Source organism: Cyprinus carpio, chromosome B25 (assembly GCF_018340385.1).
Source record: "Cyprinus carpio isolate SPL01 chromosome B25, ASM1834038v1, whole genome shotgun sequence".
In the NCBI taxonomy this organism is placed as follows: Eukaryota; Metazoa; Chordata; class Actinopteri; order Cypriniformes; family Cyprinidae; genus Cyprinus; species Cyprinus carpio.
The window spans coordinates 14637409-14651842 of record NC_056621.1 but is presented as its reverse complement, the minus strand read 5'-3'; the positions used below and the strand labels follow the sequence as shown (position 1 = coordinate 14651842).

Genomic DNA, 14434 nt, shown 5'->3' with positions numbered 1-14434 from the left:
ATTACAAAGCAGGAGCACAAGAGTATGATTAAAATCTATTAAGAGTCTTACATCAAAATGAGACCCAAATCTGTTACAGGAAACCTGCATTATTTATGAGCAGGGGCACATTGTTAGAATTCCACCATTTATCACTGACACGGCCAACCTCACTGAACAGATTCACTGAACGGACGTGGAAAACTTAGAAAACTGACTGAATGAACAAATCCCTGCGATCTGAAAATACTTACTACAGATCAATTTTATGTTGTGATTTCATGGAGTACCATAAATAATGTCACAATAAGAAAGAATGAAAGCACTTTGACTTGCTTCATTTCAAGAAAATTGGTTCCCTTTAATTACATAAGCATCTGTGTTACAAATGGGCAGAAAAAAATGATGTGTAAATTATTAAATTTTCATTCTTAAATATAAATATTTCAGTTATATGCTCTAATTGTTTATTATGAATATCATTAATTCTATAATTCCACTATTTAATTTTAAATCATTTCTATTCTACTTCAAAAATCTACAAAACACTATATTATAAAAATATATAAAAAATAAAAGACACTACATTTGTAGAGCAGTGGCCTCAGTATTTAATCAGCCTTCTGCAGTTTTAAAACCTCATAAGCATCATCATGCTCTTTATAGCTGCTTGATCTATGGTTCCTCACTGATCTTCTTCACTCGGTCTTTTCCAGCGATCCCTGTGCCTTCACACCTGCTTTGGCAACCTTTCCATCACCTTCCTCCTCCTCATCATCAGAGCTGTCGGCCCAGCGGCCTACCCGTCTCACACCGTCTGCCACCATTGGCGCATTAACGCAAGGATTGTGGTCGTAGATGACGAGCTTCAAGCCTCTCAAGCAGGTGAGCAATGGAAACTGGCGAATACCATTGCGGTCCACATCGATCACCTCCAAGTAATGCATCTTCAGCAGCACGGGGGGGAACTCATTTAGCAAGTTCCCTGCTAGCCAGATGCTGCGCAGCTCCTCCAGTCGCTCAAGCTCGGTCGGTAAGCTACGTAGCTGGTTGTATCCCAAATGCAGGGTCTTGATGTTGGGAAGCTCACATATTACTCGAGGAAACTTGGTGAAGCAGTTGGTCTCCAGCCACAAGGTTTTAAGCTCGGTGAGTTGCTGCAGTTCCTTGGGCAGTCTGTACAGTCGGTTATTACCGAGATAGAGGATGTTTAGCTGAACGAGGCTGCATACGACCAGAGGAAGCTCCTCGAAACAGTTGAAGTCCAAGGCTAGAAGCTGGAGCTTCTGCAGGTTTCGCAGTTCTGGCGGCAGGTTGCTCAGGTGGTTGTCGCTCAGGTAGAGTTTGACCAGTTCATCAAAGGCAGAAGCTCTGACTGGAAGGCGACGCAACTGCCGGCTACTCAGGTCTAGAGTACGATCAAGGGGCATCTCCTTCAAGTCGCCTACTAAGAAACGTTGACATCTCTCGGAGGGCACGAAGGCGACAGCACCTCGCACAACATTTCCCATTTTCTCGGTCCACATTCATGGTATCTTCAGAAACAAAATAAGGGTACACTCTTAAAAATAAAGGTGCTTCACAATGCCATAGGTTAGAAGAACCTTTTTTTGTCTAAATGGTTCCATAAAGAACCTTTAACATCTGAAGAACCTTTCGGTTTCACAAATTTAAAACGGTTTGTGGCAAAAGAAGATTATAAAAAGGTAAGAAAGAGCTGGTTCTTTAAAGAACCTTTGACTGAATGGTTCTTTGTGGAACCAAAAATGGTTCTTCTATGGCATCACTGCGAAGAACCTTTTAAGCACCTTTATTTTTAAGAGTGTACACTCTTAAAAACAAAGAGTCCAAAAGGAGGTTTTCACAGCAATCCCATTGATAAAAACATTTTGGTTCTCCGAAGAACATTTCAGTGACCAGTTCTTAATAGAACCTTTTTTTCTTAGTGTGAAGAACATAAAAATCCAAAAAAGAAAATTCCTCTATAAAGAACCTTTTGTGGAATGGAATGCTGAAGGTTCTTCACGGAACCATAAATGCCAATAAAGAACCCATAGTTTTAAAAGTGTAGACCAGTCTTATGAATGGCACAATGAAAAGACAAGATAAAAACTTGAATGTTCCTTTCGTCTTACCAGGTTGCCGAAAAAACGCAGATCTTCATTTACCATCAAGATTTTTTGTCACAAGGTATGAGACGATGGGCGGCAGTGTGGTGTTTCATGCTCCTGTGTTCTGCTGACACCTCTGCCCTGCCAGTCGCAGAGAGCACGAGAGATGACATCCCACACGCTCCTCCCCATTCCGGATAAATGATTTCTTCCAGCGCTGGAAGGTGGAGCTGACCGGGAGCTGTGATAAGCCTAAAGTTGTCGTGTGATTAAGGAATTTGAGGGTCATCGGAGACCTTCTATTTAGGTTCTTATCTCAGTCAGGACCCTCTACATAACAGAGACCACTTGAGTGCACCACCCTTAAAGATAAGACTTGCCCAGTTATGGACAATCAACAGAGGCTGTTGATATCATGTAGCATACCACAGTATTTGGTTTTAGGATGTTTAAGAATATATAGGGATAGGACATTAAAAATATTATATCAAAATATTATAATATACATACAATTTCTGAATTATATATATTTATTGCATATATTAATATATATGATTTATAGTGAAAGTTTAAAAAATCTTATTATATATATATATATATATATATATATATATATATATATATATATACATAATTATGCATTTGAATTATTCTAAAGAATTTAATACTTTTAACGAGGCTTAAATAAACATTAAAAAATATTAAATGAAAAACATGCTCGTTATAAAAAGCATTGTATGTATGGAATCCATTTAAATGTATTTTTAATCAATTAAAAGATCCAGACAAAATAAAAAATAAGGTTTATGTTAATGACCTTTTTACTATTACTTCACTTATTAGATTTTAATAGGGTCACCTTTAAGATCAGACCAGGCTTGCACAAAATTGCTTTATGAGTGTTTTCTACACTTAAGATATAATTTTCCTCCCTATTAAAAATTAATGTTGATACTTAATCCAAAAGTAGTACTGTAAATCACTTCTATGAGCAAATGCAACACTGGATGATTTTGCACTCCCAGTCATTCTTCTCATAACTCAAGGCTTAGTTATTTAGTGGTCTATCAAAGGTCTCCAGTGATTTAGACTACGATTGAGAACCCTCAAGTGCTGTCTGAAAGGTCTGAGTACCACTTCACAGTAGAGGGAACGGACGGAAAGTGAGAAATGGGATCACACCAGTTAAAAGATCACAACTGAATGTGATTTAAAATGTAAACTTTCAACATAATCCTCCAAGGACTATTTAACCACTTCTTTAAGGCTGTTCTAAGTGGCTGACGGGACTGTATTTAAAAATACATAAATAAAACAGAGATTTATATATACATTAAAAACAAGCGCAGCCATCATTCTTGCACCCATGGAAGCATTCTTGCACAAATACAGGTCCTTCTCAAAAAATTAGCATATTGTGATAAAAGTTCATTATTTTCCATAATGTAATGATAAAATTAAACTTTCATATATTTTAGATTCATTGCACACCAACTGAAATATTTCAGGTCTTTTATTGTTTTAATACTGATGATTTTGGCATACAGCTCATGAAAACCCAAAATTCCTATCTCAAAAAATTAGCATATTTCATCCGACCAATAAAAGAAAAGTGTTTTTAATACAAAAAAAAGTCAACCTTCAAATAATTATGTTCAGTTATGCACTAAATACTTGGTCGGGAATCCTTTTGCAGAAATGACTGCTTCAATGCGGCGTGGCATGGAGGCAATCAGCCTGTGGCACTGCTGAGGTGTTATGGAGGCCCAGGATGCTTCGATAGCGGCCTTAAGCTCATCCAGAGTGTTGGGTCTTGCGTCTCTCAACTTTCTCTTCACAATATCCCACAGATTCTCTATGGGGTTCAGGTCAGGAGAGTTGGCAGGCCAATTGAGCACAGTAATACCATGGTCAGTAAACCATTTACCAGTGGTTTTGGCACTGTGAGCAGGTGCCAGGTCGTGCTGAAAAACGAAATCTTCATCTCCATAAAGCTTTTCAGCAGATGGAAGCATGAAGTGCTCTAAAATCTCCTGATAGCTAGCTGCATTGACCCTGCCCTTGATAAAACACAGTGGACCAACACCAACAGCTGACATGGCACCCCAGACCATCACTGACTGTGGGTACTTGACACTGGACTTCAGGCATTTTGGCATTTCCTTCTCCCCAGTCTTCCTCCAGACTCTGGCACCTTGATTTCCGAATGACATGCAAAATTTGCTTTCATCCGAAAAAAGTACTTTGGACCACTGTCCACCACTGACCACAACAGTCCAGTGCTGCTTCTCTGTAGCCCAGGTCAGGCGCTTCTGCCGCTGTTTCTGGTTCAAACCAGCACACACCTGTGCACGGTGGCTCTGGATGTTTCTACTCCAGACTCAGTCCACTGCTTCCGCAGGTCCCCCAAGGTCTGGAATCGGTCCTTCTCCACAATCTTCCTCAGGGTCCGGTCACCTCTTCTCGTTGTGCAGCGTTTTTTGCCACACTTTTTCCTTCCCACAGACTTCCCACTGAGGTGCCTTGATACAGCACTCTGGGAACAGCCTATTCGTTCATAAATTTCTTTCTGTGTCTTACCCTCTCGCTTGAGGGTGTCAATGATGGCCTTCTGGACAGCAGTCAGGTCGGCAGTCTTACCCATGATTGCGGTTTTGAGTAATGAACCAGGCTGGGAGTTTTTAAAAGCCTCAGGAATCTTTTGCAGGTGTTTAGAGTTAATTAGTTGATTCAGATGATTAGGTTAATAGCTCGTTTAGAGAACCTTTTCATGATATGCTAATTTTTTGAGATAGGAATTTTGGGTTTTCATGAGCTGTATGCCAAAATCATCAGTATTAAAACAATAAAAGACCTGAAATATTTCAGTTGGTGTGCAATGAATCTAAAATATATGAAAGTTTAATTTTTATCATTACATTATGGAAAATAATGAACTTTTTCACAATATGCTAATTTTTTGAGAAGGACCTGTATAATATTAATTTTCACCTGCGCTTGGCTGCAGATGTGAAATGTACGATGTAAGAGTTTCAGACCTACAGGTTTTGCTCGCCTCATCATTTAACAGTGAGCTTTGCGTTCTCAGCAGAACAAAGTTAAGATGACGAGAAAGATCACGTTTACATCTAAATGATAATTAATCTATGTAGAAAGGAACCAAAACTGTAAACTATAGCTATGAATATCTTAAATCTTCTGGATTCGGGCAGATTTACTGAATTGAATGTATTTGGGAGCCTTTTACTGCATGAGGAAGTGACAGATGTCTCCCACAAACAATTCATATAGTTCACTCTACATTTGTATGTTGTTACATAAAAGCATATTTTACAAAACACCATGAAATAAAAATAGGATTATAATCTATTTTGACTATATTTTCCCCTGCTAAAGATCAGAACTGAAATAATACTAGACTTTATGTTTTGTAGTAAGCTGAAATAATTTCTTAGATAGGTTAACATTATTTAAGGAAGCCCCTTTAATATGATGTAAGATTTGCACATATTTTCACAATAATCTCTTTATAAATATACCTTATTCGTTATTTACAACCTGCTGACAAGAAACAGACCTTATAGACATAATCACACCCCTTGTGTCAAACAGCTCAAATCATGAATTCAGTGTGTTACCTGCATTTGGCTGTAGATGTAAAATATACATTATAAATATTCTAAATAATTATAAAATAATCTGTACTCTTAGCAGAGTTTGTTAAATAGCAGATTGATGTTTCAGGTATTAAAAAGTGACTACAGTCTAACCGTTTCATCCCATTGTAACATAATAAAAAACTTCACAAGTGTCCTGTAGAGTGTCTAGTATCCAGCAGACAGTGTCCAGCACAATTTTCAGTCTGGAATGAAATAAACGGAAGGTCAAGGGGTCAGAGGGTAAAGGCTAGTGCCCCAGCATTCTCGCCTGTAGGATACACAGCCATCTTGGATCTGCGAGGAGAGGGTAAATTAATGCGGTTAGTCAATTCCTTTTTCAACAAAAAACATTGCACAACAGGGTTTGCTTCACATATGCAGAGCCAAATTAACATTTGCAGCTTTGTGCGCATATCCAATCAGATATTTAGTAGCTGAATGAATGCATTGACACGTTTGCACGGCTTTACTGGTTTCTGTTTTTGTTCGAGGCCGGAGTTAGCCGACTAGCGCGGAGCGCTAACAAAAACAGACAGCTTAAACACAGGCCTAAACCATTCAAACAGATAGATACATGTATTATACACGTCTAGACATCTGTTATAAAACAGAAGCACCACGACTAATATAGATTTAGTGGTCCAGGGTGTTTTGGTTTCCATACAAATCGTTATTTATGGCGAAAATGTCATATTTGTAGTTAGCAGCTTAACAGCTAACGAGACAGCTAACTAGCTTATATAAATGAGAACATTTCGCGACATGCGATTATCCTTTTGATTTATTTCTCTCTGTAATTGTGTTCGTAACATTCCCACATGTAGGAATCCGTTGTAATATTAATAACGTTACGGTACATGGAAACGTGAGTATGTTGAAGTATCTGGCTATTAAGTAATTGATGTTTTTCACGGATTTAGCTGGTGTATTAAGCTGTTTCTGTGTTTGTTATCAGGTGTCAGCTTGGAAAGTGATATTTATTTGTTTTCCAACCATACGGCAAATATCTGCGTTGTTTCGAAAAGACGGATAAATGATTTATTTAACAACGTGCCGCAATAGTAGGTCTAAATGTTCTTATAGCATAAGACTGTACGCTAAAGTACATTTAAGTTTAATCTTACACCTCCTAATTGTATGATTTAGGTGTAAAGTGAGTTGACAAAATAGCCTGTACTTTTTTACAATGCACTTAAATCAACATATAGCCCTGGGTCTTGTTCTGCAGTGGTAATTCATTATTTATTACAAGTTCTCAGTTGTGCTGTATTGAAGCACTTCTTAATGATATGTCCACTTGACATGATTTTGGGTCAGGGATTAAATATCTTGGTTTTAACCCTCTCTTCTCTTCTGTAGGTGACAAACGGAATGTTCAGTGCACAGAGAAAGAAGTTTGGGGAGGGGGTCGAAAGTGACTACCCTGACGAGAGCATATACTATGCCCAGACTTCAATGTTCCCGCATCGATCGGAGAAAGACGTATGTTAATATCACTGCTGCTGTTCATTGTCAAATCCTTTTGTTGGCTGGAGGTCTTATAGAAAGATGGAATATTAAATTATTATAAGCTTAATATTTTTTATTTCACTTGCACTGTCAATTTCTTCACTGACCTGACCAACAAAAAATATATTTAAAACTGATACGCTACCAGTCAAAAGTTTTTGAACGGTAAGATTTTTTATGTTTTTTTAAAGAGTTCCCTTGTGCTTTATATATATATATATATATATATATATATATATATATATATAAAAACTGCTTTCTAATTGAATATATTTTAAAATGTAATTTATTCCTGTGGTCAAAGCTACATTTCCAGCATCATTACTTTAGTCTTCAGTGTCACGTGATCCTTCAGAAATCATTTTATTATGCTGACTTGCTGTTCAGGAAACATTTATTATTATTATTATCAATATTTAAAACAGTTGAGTTTTTTGGGGAGGAAAGAAATTATAGACATTAGTACTTATGTATTTAGAAAGGATACTTTAAATTAATCAAACGTGATGATAAAGACGTTTATAATGTTACAATAGAGTTCTATTTCAGATAAATGCTGTTCTTCTGAACTGTCTATTCATCAAAGAGATCTGAAAAAATTATACTCAGCTGTTTTCAATTTAATAATATGCAAATCAGGATATTAGAATGATTTCTGGATGCTAAAAATTCAGCTTTGATATCACAGGAATAAATAACATTTTAAAATATATTCAAATAGAAAGCTGTTCTTTTAAATAGTAAAATATTTCACAATATTTCTGCTTTTGCTGTACTTTGGATCAAATAAATACATGCTTGGTGAGCAGAAGAGAATTATTTAAAAAACATTTAAAATCTTACTGTTCAAAAACATTTGACTGGTAGTGTATATCAATAATGTATTTTAAAATATTTATAACACATTAGTCAAAATAAAAATGAAATACCCTATATTTGCCAAAATAATTTATTAACTTAAAGTGCCCCTATTATGCCATTTTTTCAGTTCCTAATATTGTTTTGGGATTCTCCTACAATAGGATTACATGCAAGCAAGGTCAAAAACGCTTTTGTTTTCTCAAAATATGCATTTAATATCACCTCATTTTCCAGCGATTCTCAAATGATTCGTTCGAAGCAGTTCTAAGATTCAGTCTCTCTAAACCCCTTTTTTCCGTGAGCCTGCTCTGCTCTGATTGGTCAGATGGCCCAGTCTGTTGTGATTGGTCTACCGCGCGTGTTGGAAACGATACACCTGTTTCAGTAGTTCTGTATTTTCAATGCTCGATAGAAAATATAAACATCTATTATTTATCATACTTGTGATTCAGTGGAGCCAGCTGGTCCAAATATCTTTCAAGAGCAAGTGTTTAGTGAATTCTGCGTTGAACTCCCTGAGGTTTTTTTATTAAATTTTTTACTCCCTGAGATTAGAGAAGCAGTCGTCAGTAGAATGACGTGTTTGTGGATGGGGTCAAGTTGTTCGCTGCTGGCCAACGTAGAACATAGGTGCGCATTATGCAAATGTGTTACCCCGTGAAGTGTAGCCATCACGGTAGTGGGATTCGAATAACTAACGACTCGTTTAGGCTGTTCAGAGTCGATTTTTTTAATGACTCGTTTAGGTTGTAGAGAATCGTATTCTTTCGACTTTACAACCTTGCAGATCGTTTACATTCACATACAGCTGCATTACACACTGCATGAAAGGCAATATTGGAAGTGGCATAATAGGGGCACTTTAATAATCTAAGTGACTCAAGTAATCTATACCTTCATTAACATATGATTCTAAACATTTTTTGATAATTACATTACTGAGGCTATTTTTAATGCATTTAAGTGATGTCAAGTCAGAATGGTCATATTTCTGAGTTGAGCACACATAAAGTCATAATTTGGGAGCATGTCCAAGAATCATGGTGAAAACAATTATGATTTAATTATGAATGTTGATGGTACATATAGGTGCAGATGGCATTTTGTGTACTGAAAACACTACACTTTAGCCGTTTTATGAGGAGAACTGAACTGCAAGTTTTGACAAACTTCATTTACTGTCATTCTGAATGGCAGCATTACAGTGATAAAATACACAGATGAAGCAAATACACGTCTATGTATATCATTTGTTCTTCATTATGTTTTCATTAGCTCAAAAAAAAAGCGCCTTTCATTTGTCAGTAAGTGAAATTGAGAGAAATATGTGAGAAATATACACTACTGTTCAAAAGATTTTAATATTTTGATTCAGCAAGAATGCATTAGATTGATCCAAACTGTCAGTAAAGACCTTTATAACTAAGGTTACAAAAGATTATTTCAAATAAATGCTGTTCTTTTAAACATTCTATTCCTAAAATAATCCTGAAAAAATTGTAGCACAGTTTTTATGAAAATATTAAGCAGCACTGCTTTCAAGATTTATAAAAATAAGAAGTGTTTCTTGAGCAGCAGATTGGCCTATTAGAATGATTTCTGAAGGATCGGGTGACAATCAAGAAAATTTAGCTTTGCCATCTCAGGTAAAAATTACTTTTTAAAATATATTCAAATAGAAAATGTTTCTTTTAAGTTGTAATAATATTTAATTATAGGACTGTATTTCTGTTCAAATAATTGCTGACATAAAAGCATAATGTGCTTAAAAGTCTTCTTTCAAAAACATAAAAAGCTCTTACCGACCATTAACTTTTGAACTGTAGTGTGTATGGAAATATGTTTTTATGTAAATATAAATAGGTTTCACGTAATGTTAAAAAAAACATGCAAATTCAAATGAGATGTTCTAACTTCTCTGGGTTTTCAGATGCTGCCATCTCCCTCGCCGTCATCGTCAAGTCAATTGTCACAGCTTGGTGCGAGTTTGTATGGTCCGCAAAGTGAGTACAAGTCTTCAGTAAGGCTTCTAGCACTGAAAAAATGGTTGTGATGCTAGTAGAAACACCATGTACTCAGATTCTGAGCACCAACTGATCAGTGTTTCTTTCCCGACTGATTTTGTAGGTACACTAGGTTTCTCAATAAGGGGCATGAGCAACAACAACCCTCAACTGAACCGGAATTTAACACAAGGCACTCAGTTACCGAGCCATAGCACTCCGACAACAGGCGTCCCAACAATGTCCCTCCACACACCACCTTCGCCGAACAGGTACGCCATCTCCTCTGCTTGATTTATGTTGATTTATGATGTGATCTGTTAAATCCCGGCCTTGCTGGTGTTCCGCAGGGGCATCCTGCCTATGAACTCCAGGAACATGATGAGTTCGCAGGTAGGGCAGGGCATGGGCATGAGTGGCAGGACCAACAGCATGGGCAGCTCTGGCCTGGGTAGCCCTAACCGCAGCTCTCCCAGCATTATCTGCATGCCCAAGCAGCAGCCAGCACGCCAGCCATTCACCATCAACAGGTAAGAATGGTTACACGAGAGATAGCGATAGCAAACCACTTGCTTTGGTAAGACGTTTTAGGACTGTCAGCTGAGTAGGTGTATTATTTAAAAAGAACTTAAACTCACCTGTACAGAATTAGCAGTGCCAGGAAGGTGGTCAGATTGTGCTCAATGATATGGGAATGAAACTAATTATAAAGTGACTTTTAAGTTGTGAATTGCAATGTAAAGTGCTTTTATTTGCCACAATAATAGAATGTTTTGGCTCAACTGTAAGGATTGAGGGTTTGCGTAGTAAAAAACTACTTGCCCAACCCTCAGTCCTTACTGTTGAGACAAGATTCTATTATAAAATATTTTAAGTAATATATGTTAAAAATATATAAAACACAATATAGTATAATATAATATTACAATTATATTGTATATTTTCATATCTAATTTTAAATGTATACTTTTATGTATTTTAAAATTTGTCAGTTTTTATTTTCAGCAAATTGTGCTATTATTATTAGGGATGCAACAATACAATTAACCCACGGTTCAATACATAACTCACTTAAAATGCACTTTTTTAAAGGAGACCCTTTTTACAATATGCAATAAAAGTCTCAGGTATCCCCAGAATGTGTCTGTGAAGTTTCAGCTCAATATACCCCACAAATCTTTTTTTTTTTTTTTATATATATAATTTTGAAAATACCTATTTTGAGTGGAAGCAGAAACACGCCATTTTAGTGCATATGTCTCTAAATGCTAATGAGATGCTGCTCCCCGCCCCCTTTTCCAGAATAGGGCTGTGCCTTTACAGCTTGTACCTCAGGTACTCTGCTAAAAACATTTGTTTTGTTTTGTCTTTCATGCTGAAATCATGCATTTTAAACCATATTAGTTTAGACTTCTGATATACGGTTTTCTGAGCACACATATCCGAAGCACGTGCACAGAAAGCTGATGTGAGTACTAAATGAAGTTCTCTTCTTGTGCTTAAACTGTCAAATACAGACAAGTTTATGTTAAAATCACACATGAGTTACAAAAACTGTCAGTTATGTCAGTGAATGTAAACAGCTGGGAAAGAAATCACATGTTTATATTAAATCTGTGTGGCAGCAGCATAATATACAGTAAATGAATCAATAAATCCACTGCTCTTTTGTCTCCTCTGATGTTGGGACTCGTCAGTGCAGCCAAAGAAAGAGCAGTTAGCATGCTTAGCACAAACCTTCACCATGACATTAGAGCTGATACACTGTTGTCGCTTAAAAACACATTGACGGTGCCATGGGAGGAAACGTGCAGATTAAGGGGTGTAATATCATAATAAGATCCCCTCACCACATCACAGAGGGTGTGAAATCTGACAATCATTTTTTCAGAGACTTGCAGAACAAAGCTTACCAAAACAAAGTTACTGGGTTGTCCTTTTTCATGTTTTCTGGGTTGGTAGATGTACTGGAGACCCAATTATAGCACCTAAACACAGAAAAAATAAAGATTTTCATGATATGTCACCTTTAAAACAATTTTTTAAAAATGGATTGCCATATGTCTACTTCAAATTTCTTTTGAGAGAAGTATTATTTTTCTAAAATAGGATGGATTGGCCATTGAGCGCTATAAACACATGCAATGTCTCTTTCATTCGTACTAGAAGCCGAAGGGCACCCTCACACATAAACTAAGTAATAGAAGTAATAGAAATATTAGAACTTTTTATGCTCCAAGAAATTCTTAAAGGGATACTCTATCCCAAAATGAAAATGTTGTCATTAATCACTTACCCACATGTCATTCCAAACCCGTAAAAGCTTTTTTCGTCTTCGGAACACAATTTAAGATATTTTGGATGAAATCCGGGAGGCCTGTGACTGTCCCATAGACTGCCAAGTATCTTATACTGTCAAGATCCAGAAAAGTATGAAAAGCATAGTCAGAATAGTCCATCTGCCATCAGTGATTCAACCATAACATTATGAAGCGACGAGAATACTTTCTGTATGCGAATAAAACAAAAATAACGACTTTATTCAACAATTTGTCTCCTCTGTGTCTCTCCACATCACCGTAGCGCCACTATTCTGACGATGCTTTTCATACTTTTATGGACCTTGACAGTGTATTTTACTTGCAAGTCTATGGGACAGTCACAAGCCTCCTGGTTTTCATCCAAAATATCTTATAAAATATTCGAAGACGAACAAAGTTTTAACGAGTTTGGAACGACTTGGGGGTAAGTGATTAATGACAACATTTTCATTTTGGGTTGGAGTATCCCTTTAATATGGACATAGGCATTCAGCTATCAGTGGCTACGTTTACATGCAACCAAATAATCTATTTGTAATCGGATTGATGGCTCAGTCGGACTGAAGAGCCTTCATGTAAACACCTTAATCGATCTGTTTGAGAAATGGATAAATATTAATGCTGTTTAAAACAAATAAAGAAACGGTGTAGGAGAGTGGTTATTATGTGCAAACAGTGAGAAATGCTTTTTTTTTTTTTTTTTTGCAGTGTGCGCATGTTAAAAAAAAAATCAATTCCGATTTGAAGCTTGTGACATATAAACATGCACATCAACCCAATTACTTTATTTAGCGTTCATGTAGACACTACACTCAGATTTATAAATCGTAATGAATTCAGTCCAATTGAAACAAAAAGTGTGCATGTTAATATAGCCATTGTAACTAAAAAAAAATAGAAACATTTTGAATGATGAGAGACATGAAAACAATAAACACTATCCTGCGACAATGTATAGTTTATCTGTGTTCTTCAAGCCACCTTGGGTATTTTCATAATAATTAAGTATATTTATAGCTAATCGACCTAGCCTTTTTGACAGTATAAATATATTTTCTCCCTCATTCTGTGATGAGAAGCCACATCAGATCACAAAAGGGAGTTAATTCTAACACTCAACTGATGTTGTGGAGTAAAAACATTATATAATGTTATAAAGTTTTCTTTTGTTGGAAAACAAGTTTAGAAACACTTCTTAATACAAGTCATTACAACTGAAGATGTTTGGCTGTGTTGCTTTTTCAAATGCACTTTACAAGCAGGGAGGAGTTTCCTCATCTCAGCTCGTAGACCGATGGGCCCACAAAAACAGTCAATTCGAAGTGAAATAAAACGCACAGAAATGATCAAAACGCAAAACCGAAAAGCCGCAGATCACAAGCACGTATTGAACCATGGATGTTGTACATCCCTTATTATTGTAATTATACTGGAAACGCAAAGACTAAAATAAAATAAATAAATAAATAAAAAATATATGCTGATTGGTTTGTATATTCAGCCCATTATATAAATAAATAAATATCAGAGGTTTGTATATTCAGCCCATTATGACAGTCAGCAACAAATGTCATAGAAAACCAAATGTGTAAGTTTGCAAAGCATTAAAATGCATGTATTTGATTAAAAATGAAAAAGTATCAACCCCAAACTTTTTTTTGAATACATATATATATTAAAATGCATAATGTGAAATTTGATATTTTATAAGGCTTTTTTGGGCAACATTATGGTTGATATGTACCATGAAAGCTTGTTCGACAACTCCTGTCATCGATACACTTCTTTTGTTTATTGCTGAAAGATGATGTTAAAAAGTGGCTTCTCCTAATCTTAAATACATATATATGTGTATTTTAATTAACTTTCATCTTAGGCCAAGATAAGGCCAATCAAGACTGATTAAGACTGACCTTAACAAAGGGGTCAAATCCTCATGTGTGTCGTTGTAGTATGTCAGGATTTGGAATGGGCCGGAGCCAGGGGTTTGG

The 14434-nt window shown here is 36.3% G+C and overlaps 2 protein-coding genes across 3 annotated transcripts in view; one reads left to right on the top strand and one right to left on the bottom strand.

Annotated features, from left to right (window-relative positions):
* Positions 1-319: 319 nt before the first annotated feature.
* Positions 320-2257, bottom strand: lrrc10 (leucine rich repeat containing 10). The gene is made up of 2 exons (XM_042753475.1): positions 2115-2257; positions 320-1514 (listed from the first exon to the last, which is right to left on the bottom strand). Exon 2 carries the CDS (start codon positions 1503-1505, stop codon positions 678-680), a length of 828 nt encoding a protein of 275 aa, XP_042609409.1. The 5' UTR covers positions 1506-1514; positions 2115-2257; the 3' UTR covers positions 320-677.
* Positions 2258-5923: 3666 nt separating this feature from the next.
* Positions 5924-14434, top strand: part of LOC109096994 (CCR4-NOT transcription complex subunit 2) — a 13272-nt gene continuing 4761 nt past the window's right edge. Inside the window, exons 1-6 of one of the 2 annotated variants that reach the window (XM_042753466.1) lie at positions 5924-6069; positions 7109-7231; positions 10050-10122; positions 10247-10394; positions 10473-10652; positions 14396-14434. The exon at positions 14396-14434 is cut by the window's right edge and continues 38 nt beyond it. In XM_042753466.1, coding sequence (XP_042609400.1) covers positions 7121-7231; positions 10050-10122; positions 10247-10394; positions 10473-10652; positions 14396-14434 — 551 coding nt within the window. In that variant the 5' untranslated portion in view covers positions 5924-6069; positions 7109-7120. The remainder of the gene's footprint in view (positions 6070-7108; positions 7232-10049; positions 10123-10246; positions 10395-10472; positions 10653-14395) is intronic. The other variant, XM_042753467.1, reaches the window with a different exon arrangement.

Excerpts from the sequence above, each read along its gene's own strand:
- lrrc10 (XM_042753475.1), bottom strand. The coding sequence starts at position 1,505 with ATGTGGACCGAGAAAATGGGAAATGTTGTGCGAGGTGCTGTCGCCTTC.